The sequence below is a fragment of the Aotus nancymaae genome, unplaced genomic scaffold (assembly GCF_030222135.1).
Source record: "Aotus nancymaae isolate 86718 unplaced genomic scaffold, 86718_ANA_hifiasm-v0.15.2.pri h1tg000064l_0, whole genome shotgun sequence".
Classification (NCBI taxonomy): Eukaryota; Metazoa; Chordata; class Mammalia; order Primates; family Aotidae; genus Aotus; species Aotus nancymaae.
Genome location: NW_026988478.1, coordinates 9,539,612 through 9,558,857, shown reverse-complemented (window position 1 = coordinate 9,558,857; position 19,246 = coordinate 9,539,612). Strand labels below are relative to the sequence as shown.

At 40.5% G+C, this 19,246-nt stretch overlaps 1 protein-coding gene across 3 annotated transcripts in view; it reads right to left on the bottom strand.

Annotated features, from left to right (window-relative positions):
- Positions 1 to 1,915: 1,915 nt before the first annotated feature.
- TNFAIP8 (TNF alpha induced protein 8) overlaps positions 1,916 to 19,246 on the bottom strand; it is a 119,809-nt gene continuing 102,478 nt past the window's right edge. For all 3 annotated transcript variants that reach the window (XM_012448579.3, XM_012448567.2, XM_012448569.2), the window contains exon 2: positions 1,916 to 3,434. In XM_012448579.3, coding sequence (XP_012304002.1) covers positions 2,869 to 3,434 — 566 coding nt within the window. In that variant the 3' untranslated portion in view covers positions 1,916 to 2,868. The remainder of the gene's footprint in view (positions 3,435 to 19,246) is intronic.

Here is a 19,246-nt window from a genome sequence, read left to right as displayed (position 1 = left end):
AAATGCTCAAGGGGAGTCCTACTGTATTAGAAATGAACTTGCTAATCATGACTTTGGACCTGATCCTTCCAAGGCACGCTTTCCACGCACAGGACTGGTAAGGATATGGGTCCCCTGCAGAAAATGCTGAGAAATGGTAGCAAACAGGATTACCTCCTTCAGTCTACTCCTCACTGCCTTCTCTCTGTGGGAGATGAAGCGTTGCTCCCCTAATCCCATGCACATTTGATTGCTAGGCTGCTGGCACAACCCTATGATCCAGCATGTCCATAGATCCAGATTTCTCCCTCTGTATGTCTTCTCTCTCTGGTTGGTCCTGTCTATAGCTAGAGAATGAGCAAGAAGCATCCATCAACTGCCCATGCCTTTCGTTTCCCATACTTCTGCTGAGTAAGATCTGCAGAAAGAAGATATCCAATCAGTAGCTCACACCCCATCACACTCTCAGCCTTCACATGTGAAGAAAACAGCTGCTCAAAGGCGGCTGCTGAATTCCATTTATAAGACACTCAGCAAGTTACGAAGCTAGAGGGGTCATTTCTGTAGTCACTGTGTTAATTATTGTTGGACATAGTGAACTCCAAGTTTCTCTTTAAAAAGTCAGTACGTCAGTATGTTCAGTTCTTTGTCCTCCATATTAAAGTTTACCTTCCTTGTAGTTTCAGTAAACAACCTTTTCCACCAGTTCTATTCAGAGGTTCACATCTGTTCCCCCAGTCCCCTGCTTTGTCCTGACTCATTCCGGTCACCTGCTTTGACCTAGGACACCCCTGGCTACTTGCTCTGACCTGCCCGTAATCGTCCTTCCCACCAAACTACCCACAGTGCCACTCAGGCTCATACCGCTGCTCTCTTTAAAATAGCCAATCGGGATTAGTCTAGACTATGCAGTCTAACCCTAGCCAGTAGGGGAACAACACAGCAGGAGGGGCAACCTCTGTCAGGAATAAGTAACCCTTTCTCTCCCTTGTCCAAGTGTGCACTCACCATTGTTCCATCTGTGAGCTGCACCCTTCGATAGAAGTAGATTGCCTTACTAAGGAAATTTATATTCAAGTGCTACTTCTCTTGTGGCCCTGGAAATTTTACATATAACATTGTTACAGCATATACCGCCCACCTACTGGCTCTAGGAAGTGAGAATGGTACTTTCAGTTCAAATCTTAGTGTCAGGATTTAATATCAAACAGGGAGACACTCTACACCTTTGCTGCTTGTCTTAGCCAAGCAAATAAGGGTGTGTGAGAAACTGACCACCCCCTCTAGGCTGACATGGGTTAGAGCAGATCTCAACTTCTGGAATTTTCAGTTGTGGAACCTTTCCTGGTAAACTATTATTTTAATGTCAATATTCTGGGAGGCAGGTAAATTTAAGGCAAGAGAGTACACTAAATCATAGACACAGTGACTGGCCGAGCACAGTGGCTCATGCTTGTAACTCCAACACTTTGGGAGGCTGAGGCGGGCAGATCACTGGAGGTCAGGAGCCTGGCCAACATAGCGAAACCCCATCTCGAATAAAATATAAAAATTAGCTGGGTGTTGTCATGCATGCCTACAATCTCAGCTACTTGGGAGGCAGGGGCAGGAGAATCGCTTGAACCTGGGAGGCGGAGGTTGCAGTGAGCCAAAATCATGCCACTGCACTCTAGGATAGGCAACAGAGCGAGACACTGTGTCAAAAAAAAAAAAATCATAGACACAGTGATAATGCAAATATTTATTACTGGTGGCTGGGTCTGTCATTTCCTAGAGGACATAGCTGGCCAGCAGATTTTCATTTCTTTTTCACAAAATAAGCAAATGCCTACTTTATTATTTATACACAGAAAATTATATAGAAACACAAACTGCTTGAAATGCAAATATTTTTTGGTTTACTCATCAAAGTAAAAAATAACAAAAACCTTATCAGTTAAATAAAAAAGTGACATTCTTTATTTATCAAAACTTCTTAAACACTGAAATGCACTCATTTTTATGCTCATGTTCTTTAGCAATGTCTTTTCTACCCTTTGCCCCTCATTCCCCTACATTGTTTTAATGAGTTCATCTGTAAAATGAAGGTTGTTTTACCTTTCTTAATGCTACTTACTTTTTATTATCCCAATATCAAGACCAATCTAGATTTTTTGTCTCTTACATGTGAAATGGATGTAAAAAATGGAGAATTCACCAGCACATTTTAAGATAACATAAAAGAAGCCCTAAGCAAGCATTTCAAGGCAATGATACACCATTACATTTTTGGAAAGCTTAAGTATCATTGGTACTTAAAAGCAGAACTCAATTCCAGAAGCGTATTCTTATATCGGACATTATTCACAATACCTAATGAGTTCATTTCCACAGTACTGATTTCAGATAAGCCATTTTCTTTTTAACAAAACAAGCAGCCGTAGACGTGAAAATTGGATTGTTTCAAAAGGAGCAATGATAGCAAGAGAAAGTTCTTGGCGTTTTAAGAAAAGTACATATACATAGCAAGAAATGAAAGTAAATCAAAATACGTAACTTTGTACATGTTAGAAATATCCAATGTGCCACCAACACAACAATTGCCCTATAGAAAAGTGTTCGGGTCTGGAGACATATCTATTTTTCTTTGTATAACTACATTTGCATTACCCAACCACACATCTCTCCCATGGTCTGTTACCCGTTAGGAAGCTTGTAACCAGAGTTTTTCGAAATATGCTTTCCTTCAAATAAAACAAGCCTTCAAATAAATCATTATGTCTGACAACTGAATTGGGCAATGTCTTTCTGAAATATGTGTAATCTTTAGAAAATTCTTTTTTCCTTCATAAATCAGCAGTGCTCCATCTTCAAATAAATCATGATCAGTCACAATCTTAACTCATGTGCTCATATGTTCTCTTCATCCAACATTTTGTTGATACCATCACAAAGTTTTTGTAAGTGGGGTTTAAAATTCCCAAAAGGATTATACAAGGCAGCCAAAAATTCACAATCTGAAAAATGATCAAAGACATTATTAACCCGTCCATGTGACTTGGCGGTGAGGTGACGCTGAATGATTTGGTGTAGCATCTCTCTGCATTCATTTAACAGCTTGGATAACACATTCCGGTCAAAGGTATAATCCACCTGATGGAAACTGACCACGGTCATAGCAAGTTGATGAACTTTCTTCTTAAATTTCTCCATCAATGCTAGCTCATCTTGATTAAACTGATTATTCCTGTAAAGAATGGCCAGCTTGATGACTGTCTTGATGAGGTTCTTGATGATCTTCTCTGCCTCCTTCTTGTTTTGGGTGTACTCCCTGGTCACTCGGTAGAGCTCATCCAGCACCTCACTGCTCGTGTCGTCTATTAAGGTGGTGGCAATGGATTTGGACACCATTTTACCCAAGATCTTTTTTTGTGCCTGAACGGCCAGGTTTTTGGAATTAAAGACATCTGTGGCCACTAAAAAAAAAGGAGAGGAAAAGAATTAACAATCAGTAAATATCAGCAAGAGAAGTGAACTAAAAACAGGTATTAGGGAGCACTGTTTCTCCTCGTTTTCCCACCATTTGTGGTTTGTCTTCCATCTACTGACATTAGTCTCTGTTCAGAAAAGAATTTCAGGCTGGGCACGGTGGCTCACACCTGTAATCCCAACATTTTGGGAGGCTGAGGTAGGCGGATCACTTGAGGTCCGGAGTTTGAGACCAGCCTGGCCGACATGGGCGCAGTGGCACATGCCTATAATCCCAGCTACTTGGGAGGCTGAGGCAGAAGAATTGCTTGAACCCAGGAGGTGGAGGTTGCAGTGAGCTGAGATTGCTCCACTGCACTTTAGCTTGGGTGACACAGCGAGACTACTGTCTCAAAACAAAAAAAAAATACAAAATCAACTCTACACCTGTCATCTGGCAACAGCAACCAGAAGTGAGTCAAAAGAAATTCATTTAAATGGAAGAATAAATGGTAAAGCAAAATGTTTCTCAGGGCAAGCTTTTGAGATCCCACACTTATATCTGGGAGGCTTTGTAGAACGTGCAGCTGTGTCCAATGCTGATCTTGCAAATAGATTTCCTAAACTTGCATCCATTTTTATTTCAAATAATTGAGAAATAACATAAAATGTCAGTAAAAACGGCCACAGCTCCCGCCAACTTTGCAGCACCTGCTACCCTCATGTTTGGTTTTTCAGTCTATGGCGCTTTTCATTAAACATGCTCCGGTCTCCCGCCCGCCTCTCCGCTGCGTGCAACCGCCTTCCGGCCTCCAGTGTTCAGTCCTGCCGGAGGCCGACGGGAGCCGCCGCCACCTCCAGCTCGCGCCTCCGCTTCCTCCCAGGGTCCTCCGGCTTCCCCTCACCCCTGCGAGTGGGTAAAATGAGTAAAATGGCAGATTCATGGACGCAAATCAAAAGGAGAGCCTTGTTTTATAATGCAGTTGCAAAAAGTCAAATTTCTCAAGCATTGGCCAGTGCCCACCAATTTGCCTGTCCTAACCACCTTGAATTTCAACCTACAGAAGGTGACTGTTAGAAAGAAGTACTCCTTGGAGAGCTCACTGTCACTTGCTATTTCTGATGAATGGTCGTTGTTCACTTTACATTTTTATACGTTTTGGAGAAATAACCTTTTTCATCAGCTAATGAAATGTGCCACATGAGAAATATACTTTGAAAAAGATGTTGCTTAGAGTTTACTTTTGGAATTATCGTAACTTCTGACAGATCTTTACAATATACATAATAATGGTTGTACATATCATATAAAAGAGACACTATATATAATCTTCCTAGCCTAGAGCTGGTCAGTGAAAATGCTCAATAAATGTTTATTCTCCAAACCAAGTTTATGTTTTATCTACCACAATTTCCCCCACTCCATGCATGTAGCAATCTTTTTTGCTTTCTTTTTTTTGAGACAGAGTTTTTTGCTCTTGTTCCCCCAGGCTGGAGTGCAATGGCACAACCTTGGCTCACTGCAACCTCCACTTCCTGGGTTCAAGTGATTCTCTGGCCTCAGCCTCCCGAGTAGCTGGGATTACAGGCATGTACCACCATGCCCTGCTAATTTTGTATTTTTAGTAGAGATGAGGTTTCACCATGTTGGCCAGGCTGGTCTCGAACTCCTGACCTCGGGTGATCTGCCCACCTCAGCCTCCCAAAGTGCTGGGATTACAGGTATGAGCCACTGTGTCTGGCCCATGTAGCAATCTTTAAGCTACTCCTCTACAACTGTGCTTTATCCTGCTTCTCCAAAGGCTTAAGAACTGCAGTTCTTTGGGTGTCTACTCCATCTCTGAGTCGAGGGACAACTGTTCTCTCCATATATGCCAGTGTTTAAGTCTAGGCCTGGGTGTTGGAAAGCAGTCATTTTGTAATGAAAGATAAAAAGCTTAAAAATACAGACATATACAAATGAGTCAAGGCATCGATGACAATAAAAGATTATTTCTAGTTTGGATAGGCTAGTATCATTAGGAAGCAAAAGGGCAGCTGCTTCAAAATCCAGGCTAGGAGGACATATAAGAAGAGTGACTCCCTTAATGTGGAACTGCCATGTTGGATTTAACACTGGGGAAAGGCCAGGTGTGGTGGCTCACACCTACAATCCCAGCAGTTTGGCAGGCCAAGGTAGTGAGAGGATCGCTTATGCCCAGAAGTTTCAGACCAGCCTGGGCAACATAGCAAAACCCCATTGCGACAAAAAACTACAAAAAAAAAATTAGCCAAGTGTGGTGGTATGCACCTGTAGTCCCAGTTACTAGAGAGGTGTAGGTGGGAGAATCATCTGAGCCTGGAAAGTTCAGGCTGCAGCGACCTGTGACTACACCACTGCACTCTAGCTTGGGCAACAGGGTGAGACCCTGTCTCAGAAAAAATTAAATTAAATAAAATTGAGGAAAAGAAGAACCAAATTAAATTTGAAAAATTTGGACCAAAGTAGTTCGTGGTATATAGTATAGGTAGCTCAAAATGGTTCCTTATGACCCGAGTGTCATTTATAAATATACAGTGCCATACATCCTCTAAAAGAACGTCTCCATCAAATGAGAAAGGGTGTCTTCACAAATGTCGATATTTAAACTTCTGAAACATGAACTGAAACTGCAGAAGAACTAAAATATATTTTGAAAAAGAGAAGGAAAGTGAAAATGTGTGAGAAACAGTCAACTTCATGTAGAAGTTTCCAAGCTCTTTTATGTTTTTATCATTTAAGCAGAAGTCCGTTTCTATTCCTGTTCTTCAATGACTTGCAAAAGAGTTTAAAGATTAAGTCACACTAAAGAATTTATGTCAAAAGAAATGGTGCACATGTAGCTAACTGTATCATATTAAAACCAGAGACCATCTTTCATCTCAGAACTCCTGATACAGACCTAAAAAAAAAAAAAAAAATCAACAAACTTGATTTATATAGGGATACTCAACCAATTTCAGCTGCACAGCAAATAACTAGGATTTCAGTAATGCATTCCATATAAAGTTGAAATGTTACTATGTTTTTAATGTTTAAGAACATGGCATAGTCTACAAATATCTTACCTGGGATTTACTACAAGTCTATCAGTTGGACATACTTTATGTTGTGAAATACTGAAACCAGAGGGAGAGGTATTCATATTTCTCCTTTATCCAAGGCTGGACTTTCAAGTTTGCACCTCTTCTCAGCTAAGTCTCTGATTAAATCTCAATGTCCCATTTAACTTCAAATATGGAAAACAAAAACTCTATGATACAGCACTTCAAATTCCTGCAAGAGAGTGTGTAAAAGGCACATCTACTGCCAACTAAGCAAGATCATTCCCCATTTACTGGTAATCAAGTATGAATCAAGATAGAGAAGTTGATCTCTGAGGCTTTCATATTTGTCTTAGAGGAACTTCAAATCCTGCTCTAGAAACACAGCAGCTGTGTCACACTTTCCTTTTATCCTTTGTATTATTCCAGTGAAGTCATCTTTTTAAGTGAGGTTGAAGCTCTCTGTCCCCCTCCACCATCTGAAGCTCTTCTCCTCCTCCACCAAGAAGAACATGCATGAGTAGATTTCTTTTCCAGCATTAGAGAAAGCTTTTCTGGAGCCAACTGGGGCTTGCGGCTGAGAGTTGCTGGCCAGGGATGTGTGGTCTGTGCTCATGAAGTATGTTTCTTTTTCTTGCAAATTAACTGCTGTTAGCCATTCCTGTTTAGGCTCATTTGTCACTTCCACATACTCTACCAGATCCCTTAAAGGTCTGTTATATCTTAGAGCTAGTCCTGGACCAAGTTTTTGTCCTTCAGTCTATCCTCACGTTTGACCCTGTGTGATCTCATCCACTCCCACAGCTTCAGATACCACCCATGAGCTAATGACTCCCATAGTTATAACTCAGCCCTGACCTCTTTTCCGGACTCATTTTGTAAATGCATTCAAGATTTTTCTTTTCCTTGGCTATTGTGCAGGCATCTCAAATGTATCAAAACTGACCTCTGATTCTCTCCTGCCTTCCCACTAAGTGTTCCTCTGTCACTCTTTATGATCTCAATTAATAGCATCCCTTCCAACCTTTTGCTCAATCAAATCAGAGACCTGGGGATCTTCCACCATACCATTCTCTCTCTCACCCAGTCCATTATTAAGTTCTTTCCATTCCACCTTCCTCCCTCATTTCTCTGAGTTCTATCCATTTCCCTCCATCTCCATGGACAGCTGCCTAGTTCAAACCCCTTTCCATCTCTTTTCACGTACTAGCCAGAGTTTTAAGAAATAAAATTTGCAAATGGGGCAAGTGCGGTGGCTCACATCTGTAATTACAGGACTTTAGGAGGATAAGGTGGGAGGATCACTTGAGTCCAAGAGTTCGAGACCAGCCTGGGCAACATAGCAAGATCCTGCATCTACAAAAAACTTAAAAAGAATTAACTGGGCATGTAAGTCCTATCTACTCAGGAGGCTGAGGTGGAAGGACTGCTTGAGCCCAGGAGTTCAAGGCTGCAGAGCTGCAGTGAGCTATAACGACGCCACTGTACTCCAGCCTGGGTGAAAGAGCAAGACTCTGTCTCAAAAAAGAAAAGAAAAAAAAAAGATGCTCCGTTTAAGTTCTTTGCTAACCATCACACTTCCCTGTTCCTTAAGTCCTCATCATTTGCCTACATTTTTATTGTCTGCCTCTCCCTACTAGGATTTAAACCCTGAGAGCAAAGATTCTGTAGTATCATGTTCACTGTGTCATCCTGCAGGCCTAGAGAGTGCCTGGTACAGAAGCAGAAATCAATTTCCCGTATCACATCCACATATACTTATATACTTCTCTATGAAAACATGTCGGCCTATAAATTGAGAGTAGTAAACACATTAGTGGGTGTTTTTGTTTATTTCTGTTAAAAGGTAGAGAAACAGTGTTTGTTTTACCTCACTAAACGTGGTTTTCTTCCCTCTAAGTGCGCTCCAGAGTATGATTTCTCTTACTGTCATCAACCAGTTCTTTTAAAAAGGAGAGATTCATCGTGCACAATGAGGAAACATCCAAGGACAATAACGCAAATATTTAGAGTAAAAGGAAGGTGTAGTTCTGACTTGAACTGTAGTAGGAGATTAAACACAGGCCCACCTCTACTTCTGGCTGGAGCTATGTTTAAACATGTGCCAGAGGGAAAGACCTAAGGCATGCCCTGGGAAGTAACTAAAATGTAAACAGGAGATGCTCCCCAAGGAGAAAGTGCTGAAAATATTCATTCAGTGTTTTGCCTTTTAAGATGAATTCACTTGTGTTTGGAAACAGACATGTAAATTGTTCATTAATGAAAAATAATGTTGTACTAAAAAAACATACAAAGCATTACCACTACATTAAAACTGTTTAAGATTGTTTTCTAGAAATATGGTGTAAATGTTATTTTACATTACTTATATCTTACCTCCCTCCCTCTCTGTCTCTGTATCTCTTCCTCTGTCCATTTCAGCAACATTTGCTATAAGGCAAACTGATATTTAGGGAATTCTGGCTTTAGCATCAAAGTTATAAAGTTAGAAATAAATATGGTAAAAAAAATACTAACCCAAATATGCAAGAAAAATATGCTCAGAAGGAAAAAAAGAGAAAAGTCCTTTTTTTTTGAGATGGAGTCTCACTCTGTTGCCCAGGCTGGAGTGTAGTGGCGTGATCTCGGCTCACTGCAACGTCTGCCTCCCAGGTTCAAGCGATCCTCCTGCCTAAGCCTCCCTCTAGTAGCTGGGATTACAGGCACACGCCACCATGCCCGGCTAATTTTTGTATTTTTTTTAGTAGAGACAGGGTTTTGCCATGTTGGCCAGGCCAGGCTGCTCTCGAACTCCTGACCTCAGGTGATCCACCCACCTCAGCCTCCCAAAGTTCTGGGATTACAGGTGTGAGCCACCGTGCCCGGCCAAGTCCTTTAATATTAATGAATAACTATAGCTTTATGAAAATTAACAAAAACGCCCTGTAACAACTCCCACTGAGAATTTTCTAATAAAGTACTCAAGTCATTTTCTTTACAGTCTTCCCAGTAAATACATAATTTTCCCCCTAAAATCTATTATACTTGGGACTCTTTAATGGTCATGACAACAGATGTACATGCAAGTAAATTCTTGCCTAGTTAAAATCTGATCCAGGGGTCCAATATTAGGAAGGACAGAAAAGAAAATAATTTGAAAAGCATGTCTAGCTGTTGTCTGTTAATAAAAGTTCTTTAAATGAATATATAAACCCTTAGCTCTCTTGCATCTAAATAATTCTAAATCTAATGGGACTTAGTAAAAAGCCAGTTTTGGTGATAAGAAAGTGGCCAGAACAAACCATGAACCCTGTCATGAGAAGTCAGCAGGCTAAGCACTGACCTCCCTACACTGAGATTTGGCAGTGCTTCAGAGAAAAGCAAGGAACACCCAGAGTGGCTAGTGATGTGTCTGTGACAGCAGCTTCCATCCTCAAAATCAAACTAAAAAATTCAACAGCATAGAGAAGAAACAACAGAAGGAAAGAGAAAGGGAGAAGGAAGGAAGGGAGGAAAGGAGGGAGGGAGGGAGGGAGGAAGGGGGCCCCAGTAGAAGCAATACAGATAGGAACTCTAAAGAGGGCTGCCCTGGACGGGTCAGAAGCAACAACCATGGCAGGAAGCTGGAGGCAGTCTTATCATCCAGAGAAAGAAGACAAGTACCAGCTACCTTAGTTCCGAAATTGGCCTTATGTCACACAGATGGAGGCTGCCACACAGAACATAGTCTTGGGAGAATCAATACATCCGTGGTCCTTAACCCAATACGGAATGCACATTTTGGAGTACATGCACATCCCCCCAATTGGTTAAGAACCAGTGATAGGCACCATCACAGTGGCAAGCTAAGTCTGTCTCATACTGCAGAAAAATACATGCTCACCTTACAAGGCAACAGAGTAAAGAAGACATGTCAGATAAATGGCAACTTTGAAATGCTCCTCCCCTGCAAAAACAAACAAACAAAAAAAAACCCCCACTGGGTTCTTTTCAAGGGAGTATTAGGAATTGTCTAACATACTCTTCCAGACTCCCTTTATTGTCCTTCGCTTAGGTATTTTACAACTCTGTAAATTGTAGAAAACTGATAATACTGCAGATGGCTCTTGTACGTACAGATACAAATAAAATTTGTCCAGTGTAGTTACAATTGATCCTTGATTTTCCTGTTTGCCTGCTCTTAAGATTCTCCTTTGAACCAACTGTAAGAGCTTACTGGTTCCCTCATCAATTAATAAGTAAAATTTTGAATATGTAGAATTTGTATTTATATGAATCATGAGTTTATCCTCTTATAAAACATATACTGTAACACATATTAGAATGTTTTTCACCAAAACCATTTTTTAAAAAAGATTGCAGTATGAACCTTTAAAGTCCTAGGGTTCTTCTTCTGTGGCAACTTACTTCCCCAGCGTCCTGGAAAACTAGAGTATACTTATAAAAGTCCAAATACTCCGTAGCTAATGGTTCCATGAACTGCCATACTGCTCAGGGATATTACTGGAACTTGGCTTCCTCATCTGTAAGATGAGAACAGTGATCCCCACTTCTTGGAGTTGTTCCAAAGATAAACAGACATGGACCACATAGATGTGTCTCACACAATCCCTGCCACAGAACAGCCTTCTTCATATGTTAAAGAACACAACAAATTAAACTTCAAATACATTCTGATGCTCTTTAGTACAGAATCACATTTGGTCAAAATTCCTTCCTTCTGATAGTATCATGAACTGAGATGCAAAACGTCAGATGGTTGGGTGAAAACAGAGACCTCACATAGTTCAGTTAACAAGGTATTATATTTTCTCTTTCATAATGACATTTAAAATATATAACATACTAAAAACTTTCTTTAGAAGGGAATTTCTCTTTTTTTGAGGTGCTTACTTTCTTGTTAGCAATAGATACAGTACTACGAGGACTCTGATAGTTCATATAAGGGTATTCTGCCTGGAGAAAACTGCCCTATCATGAACAGAATGACAGCCTACTATAAAACGACAAGAGGAAAAGCCTAGTCAACATCCACGAAAAGCCATGCAACAGCAGCAAGATACAAAGGAAATGGGCCAAAAATAAAGCCAAAGTGAAAACCCACAGTTAAAGCCACAGTGGCTGACAAGATCACTTTAGAAGTCACAGCGCTCTCACACAGAGATTTCAAAGCCTCCCAGAGAACCAGAGATCCAACAGCAGGGCATGAAGCCAAGTTAAGAACAGCACGGATGGAAACAAAAGGCTCAAAGTCAAGAGTCCCAGGTTGTAAACGTGGGTGCAATTTATTTTTTTGAAACACAGTTTTCTCATCTTCTACGTTGGAGGTCATTTCAAGTTGGTGTGGCTTAAATGAGATGCAATGACTTATAAATCTAAAACTACCCAGCAGTGAACTAGACCATTTCTCCTTACATTCCCTATTTGCCAAATGTGTGGACAAGAAAAATTATGCCTTGAAGAAAACACGATGAAGCCTTATCCTGTGTGATCTCAGGCTTTAATTCTGGAATCTCTTCAGCATGATTGTTCAACTGTGTGTCTTTTATTCCTGTGGCTTAGTTTTGTGATGATTTTGAAAATGTCATTTCCTGAGTTTCAACTCCTCTAACTTCATATTAGATCCCATCTCTATCTCTGCTTTTTTTCTATCAATTTGCCTCAGGAATCATATGATGCCTTCTTTATGGCATGAACTCTGACAAAATATCCCTGCTGCTTCTAGGTTGGTCTGATACCAGAAATGGAACAAAGTTTGGTGATGTTTATATAAAGCAGTATGGTTGGACCTCAAAGACTGTCAGTCTCAAAAATATTAGGATAGAGGTTATTGGGAAATGAATTTTGTGGTTACCCAAAGTCAGAGCCAGAGGTTTATATCTACAAGACTCTTTGGTTGCCCTAGGCAATAATGATTATAGTGATGATAACAGTAAGTGATAATAATAACAGCAGTCACCATTTTTTGAATTTGTACTACATTATCCTTGGAACTGTCTAGAACTTGTATTATCTTATTTTTTTTATTTTTTTGAGATGGAGTTTTGCTTTTTCGCCCAGGCTGGAGTGAAGCGGTACAATCTTGGCTAACTGCAACCTCTACCCCGCAAGTTCAAGCGATTCTCCTGCCTCAGCCTCCCAAGTAGCTGGGATTATAGGCGCATACCACCATGCCTGGATAATTTTTGTATTTTTAGTAGAGATGGGGTTTCGTGATGTTGGCCAGTCTGGTCTCGAACTCCTGACCTCAGGGGATCAACCCTCCTTAGCCTCCCAAAGTTCTAGGATTACAGGTGTGAGCCACCGTGCCTAGTGCATTATCTTATTGAAGCTTTATAGCAACCCTAGGAAAGAGGTTATTATTATACTCATTTTATAAATGAGGTGACTGAGCCCCAGAGAAATAAAGTTACTATGTCAAGGTCATACAGTAAGTGGCAGAGATGAACTTGAACTCAGATATGTCCAAGCTGTTACATATAATACATGAGAAAACAAGCTTCTTCTTGAAAGTATGGAAAGATCTAATAATGTATGGCTGAGTGAAATAAGATAAAAGAAAGGGACCAGTTCCCCCTGCAGGGAAGAAACAGACCATAAGGAAGATCAACCCAACTGGGCTTGAAATAGCTTCCAGGGAAGAACCTGAGCAGTTTTTAAACATTTTAAAACATAACCTAAGATGACAATATACTTACATTGTTCAAAAGTCAGAATGTAAATATATAGAGTGGAAAACAGAGAGAGTGCAGCCACCCACTGCAGTTCCGAACCTCAACCCTTGCCCTTGCTTCCAAGAGACAACTTAGATTTGTTTTTTTCCTCCCTGCATAACTAAGCAAATACATTAATAGATACTGAGCAATGCAAAGAAGTCTTGGAGGCTTGCAATTCTTAAGAAATGCAACTTTTGACTTACAAAAAATATAAACTATATGTGTCCATAATTTCACATAAAACTATGACATAAAATGGTGAAACGCTGGAGAAATATGGGCTATGACCTTCGTTCCCACACACACATTATCAGTAAGAGTCCTTCAATGAGTGGTGAGAAGGTAGCAAGTATGTAAGACAGGTCTTTATTTAATGGGAAAGCAAGTATTAGGATTAGAGTAATCATATAATTTATCATCTAAATGGAATACCTTTGGAAACAGTGCTGTTAGTAGTTACACCATGACAACAGATCTGTGACTGACCCAGAATGTAAGTGATCACCCTATTTAAGACTAAATAAGATAGGGTCAAAAGTAAGGATTTACCTAAATACGTAAAACCTGAGCGATTTCTTGGGCACCACACAGGGCATTAGCTAGCTTCTCTTATAAACTCTATGTTAAAAAACCAAAAAGCCTAATTCGTCAATAAGTTAAAGGAGTCTTATGGGGGAAAAATTATCTCTAGTTAAATAAGTTCGGGAAACAGTATACACAAAGGTCCCGTTTGGAGATGCACAAAATGCTTTAATAATACTAAAGGCTTTGAGGATTAGTGCAATAAAGAAACACTAACTTCGCATACCCAAGTTTTGCAAATTAATTTCACAGAGGATCCAATAATAAATTTGTAGGATAAAGTCAGTGAAAATAATTGGCTAATAAATTAACTAGAGTTCTTGGTATTCCTCTGGAATGAACTCACAATTATCAGATGCAAATAAAGGAGTACAAGACAGGCAATTGGGTAAACCCAGGCATTATGGTAGTTGCAAGCACCAGCTCTAGAGTCAGACTGGGTCAGGGGCCTTGTTCTGCTACTGACGGCCCATGTCCCTGGAGCAAACTATCTAATCTCTCTATGCCTCAGTCTCTTCATCTGCCATGAACGTAATCCATATAAAGTGCTTAGAACAGCACCAGATAAAAAATAATTGGGTCAAGTGATATAAGCAATTATTATTGTCATTATTATTATCATCATTACTGTGGTAGACACTGTTGACGTTCTGCTGGAATAGGATGCCACACATCTCGTAAGTCAGGTCTTGTGAAAGGAGTGAGGGGAAAAGAAAGAACATAAATCTAAAGACATGAATCAGTCAACAAACACTTTTGTTGAGTGTTTATAATGTATCAGAGACAGTGGCGTCAAAGATAAATAACACTATCCCTCCTCTCCGTTCAGACTCCCAGGGACTGGTTCGGGGACAGATAAGTACACAGCTAGGCAGAATGCACCATAAATTGTGTAACAGGAACATGTGAAAATGCAAAGGTAGCAAAGAGAGGAAATATTAGTTTTTGCTGACGCGGTGATGGAAGCTAGTTTTAAGGAAGGTTACACAAAAGGAGACTGACCTCAAAGAAAAAGAAGATTCTGCCTTATAGAAATAAATATGATTGTATTCCAGAGCAGATCTATGGAATTCCTACTGGCTAATTGGGAATTAAAACTTTTGTTCATCAGTATACCTATATGTAGGAAACCCCAGAATGTGTCTGTGTCTAATGGATTTTAGAAAAGATTGAAACATTATATATAGTTTAAGACCCAAGAAATACTACAAAAGTACTCTGTGTTTTTTTGTTTGTTTGTTTGTTTGAGACAGAGTCTCATTCTGTCGTCCAGGCTGGAGGACAGTGGCATGATCTCTGCTCACTACAACCTCCATCTCCCAGGTGAATTCAAGCAATTCTCCTGCCTCACCCTTCCGAGTAGCTAGGACTACAGGTGCCTGTCACCACACCTGGGTAATTTTTGTATTTTTAGAAGAGACAGGATTTCACTATATTGGCCACCCTGTCACCTAGTGAAACTCCTGTGGCCAAAGTGTCACCATTATTGGAAGTATAACCAAGAAATCTTGGCTCGGACCCTGGGACTGCTCACAGAAGTGGACCTTTTCACTACATCCTAAGAGAATGAGACAGGGGAATGGCCTCTGTATTGTGGTTTAGTGTCTGTATTCCATTTTCTTTTTCTTCTTCTTTTTTTTTTGAGACAGGGTCTTGCTCTGTCATCCAGCTAGAGTACAGTGGCACAATCATGGCTCACTGCAGCTCAACCTCCTGGGCTCAGGAAATCCTCCCACCTCAGCCTCCTGAGAAGCTGGAACTACAGGCCACCACCATGCTTGGTAAATTTCTTGTATTTTTTTGGTAGAGACAGGGTTTCACCACGCTGCCTAGGCTGATGTCAAACCCCTGAGCTCAAACAATCTGTCAGCCTTGGCCTCCCAGAGTGCTGGGATTACAGGCGTGAACCACGGCATCCTGCCAATACTTGTGGTTTTCAAGAGGGCTTTGGCAGGAAGAAGACAGATATAGCAGGTATCTGAGGCAGAATTCTTAGTGTCATGGGCCATAGAAATGGCTAAACCAATTGAATCAGAATCTCCAGGATTGCAGTCTGAGAGCCTGCATTTGTAAAGAGCACTCTACCTGATTCTGATATACAGTAAAGTTAGAACACGCCTGTTCTGTGCTATACTCCTAGAATGCTGTACTTAAAATTTTCAGACATACTCTGGTCATAAAGGCATGCTGTGAGCAGACTATGGACAGATTTAATTTCCTCTCAAGATTTTTTTTTTTCACAGAAATACAGATGTCAGCTTGTGTAAAGAATCCATATAAAATGTTTTCAAAACAGAGCTTATTAAACATTTTTAAAAATTTGATAATATATCCAAGAGAATAGAAAAATTAGCCCATTCTAGATAATACTTTAAACCAAAGTTTGAACAGGGCCTAACTCTACCACTAGGCTACAAAATGGGTTTGAAGTAAAATTAAAATATCCTACAATCATTTACACAAAACTGAACTTAGTGAACTGCCCTTTGTCTTTTTTAATTAAATGAACCCTTCCTTATTTATTATGTTGAATTAGGATATATTAGTCTTTCTTAAAGACTTTTCAATTAAGCTGGATTTATTTACATATTTTCGTTAGGACATAAAACCTTTCCACTGTTGATATAATCCAATCATCTACCAGAATGTAGAGGAAAATCTTCTAAACAGCTCTGTGATTTTCTACACTTTTCCATCCCTAAATTCTCCCATCCTGCCAGAGGCCCTGACTCTTGATGAATATTTATATTCATGCAGGGCTCAGAAAAACCAGTAACATTTTAAAATCCAGCACACTAGAGTGAAGTTTAGTTACTGAACCAGAACCACAGCTGGAATCAATGGTCAACGCACCCTTTCTGGTTTCATCAGGTTGCTCCTGGCCACATAACAAAGACGACAAAACTTACAGTTGATTTTTGTGTAGCACTCTACAGTTTGCAAGATATTTTCACTATAACACTTTCAAATGCATTTCTAGTTTGGTCCTGTTATTACTTAACCCTGGGGGATCCAGATAAGAGAAGAGAGGCTCAGAGTCAAGTGACTTATCTAAGGGTGCATAAATAGTGGCAAAGCTGAGGCCCATTACTTTGTACTATAGCACGTAGCTAGCTGTTCTATAAGAAAAGTAAAATTAGGATAATGTTCATTGTTTTAAATTCCCTACCAAATGCCACCATGCTGCAGGCCAGCTGCAGAATCCCACTTCTTAGAGCCTGCCTGCTCACCCAGATAAAGCAATTCCTTGAACTAAAATGAAGGAGCAAAGGCCAGGCACAGTGCTCACGCCTGTAATCCCAGCACTCTGGGAGGCCTAGGCGGGCAGATGACCTGAAGTCAGGAGTTTGAGACCAGCCTGGGCAACATGGAGAAACCCCATCTCTATCAAAAATACAAAAAAATTACCCAGGTGTTGTGGCGTACGCCTATGGTCCCAGCTACTCAAGAGGCTGGGGTGGGAGGATTGCTCAAGCCTGGGAGGTTGAGGCTTCAGTGAGCTCAGATCACAACACTGCACTCTAGCCTGAGAGACAGATGAGACCCTGTCTAAAATAAAAATAAAAATAAAAAAGGAGCATAAGCCGAGCACATCAGGGAACAAAAACTAAAAAAAAAGCTACATATCCACCTTCACCTTCCCCCTCCATCCCTGCCTGAAAGAGTGCTATTGAGCCTGTAAATCTCAATGTAAATGCCACTGCTTCCAAAAACTTTCCAAATCCAATGGCCAGAATAAATCTCTCCTTCTAACCTGCTTTTCTGCCTTGTGAGAGTTAAGTTTCTCTCTTATCTATTTAGGATCCCTGACAAGTAAGGTATAGGTACACGCCTTTTCATCTCTGTATTCTTCAAAGCGCTTAACACCTGACCTCCAGCTAGCATGGGGTGAGCTAAACCCCATGCTCATCTGCCTCCATGGAACCCTTCCCTGTCTTTTACAGTAATTCATGACAGTACATCAGAAAGTCAATTTGACTTCTTCTATCTGGAGCTTAACAAACGAATTTACTTGTACTCGATGAATAAACACACAACCCTAAATATGGATACAAACTATCTTTGTTTTTAAAAGACAACGTCTCACTGTCACCCAGGTTGGAGTGCAGTAGCGAGATCATAACTCACTGAAGCCTCGAACTCCTAGGCTCAAGGGATCCTCCAACTTAGCCTCCTGAGTAGCTAGGATTACAGGCACACACCACCACACCAGGCTCTCTTTGTAGAGACAAGTTATCACTGTGTTGGCCAGGCTGGTCTCAAACACCTGGGCTCAAGTGATCCTCCTGTCTCAGCCTCCCAAAACCCTGGGATTACAGGCATGAAACACTGCACCCAGCCACTTTTTGCTTTAAAGGGGAGGAACCTGTGTAAAAGAAATGCATTTTCATTTTTTTAATCTATTGCTTTTCTTCCCTGACCTTTGCCAAAACATACAGAATAACCAGCTACTTTTGTTTGGAGAAGTAACCATATTTAGTTAACTCAATCCTTACAGCAAATGTTCTAGAATCTTCCATGCAAATATCCCAAACCCATCTGTTCGAATATTTGGGGAGCAGTAACCTCTTGGCCTCAGCTTGGGCATCTCTCAAATATGCATCTTGGCACATCCTCTCAACATTCTTTTCACAATCCTTCCTCAATAACTGTATCCAAATGCTGTTAGTCAAGCATTTTATAGCCATGTTAATGTCCGGAGGATATATCCAGTTAAAGGTAAGCAAAGAGTAAGATGGGATTTGCTAGGCCTTAATGTAAACTACCTCATTTTAAATATCAAGACACTCTGAAGCTCTGAAATTCTAGGAAAAAACCCTAGAGTTCTACAGAAGCAGTGTTGCTCACCACCAGCATGGCATTTATGTTCTCTGTGAAGTGGCTGTTACCCCTCTTTCTAACCTTTCCTCTCCACATTCTCAGGATCCCCATTTTATTTAGATCAGGATGGCTTTCAGAAGGTGTAACCTGGATACCACATCATTTAGCCCATCCAGGATTGTATCTTAGGATTAGTGGTCCATGTTAGAAAACTGGGAAATTTAGTCTCAAAATGTGTGTGTCTGATTTTCTTTGAACAATCAGATCTGACCAAATGGGCCCACATTCGTACATGATAACAATGGATTTGAACTAAATTACGACTGCCTCCTTTAGAAGAACAATCATTTCCAGCTTACCACACCCCTCCTGGCCATCTACACATTTCTGTTCACTTCCTGGGGTTCTGTAGGCACTTGCGTAGGTGATTACTGCCTTACAGAAATAAATGTGATTATATTTCAATGGAATAACTCCTACTGGGTAGTCAGGAATTAAACATCTTGCCCAGTAATGTACCTGTGTGTTGGAAACTGAGCGGCATGTGTGGATTCTATGGATTTGTGAAACAATTTAAACACAATATATATATAGACAGTGAGGTTCTAAGGAGGGTTTTCAGAGTGAAGTGGTGGGAAGGTTATGAGTGATCATGATTT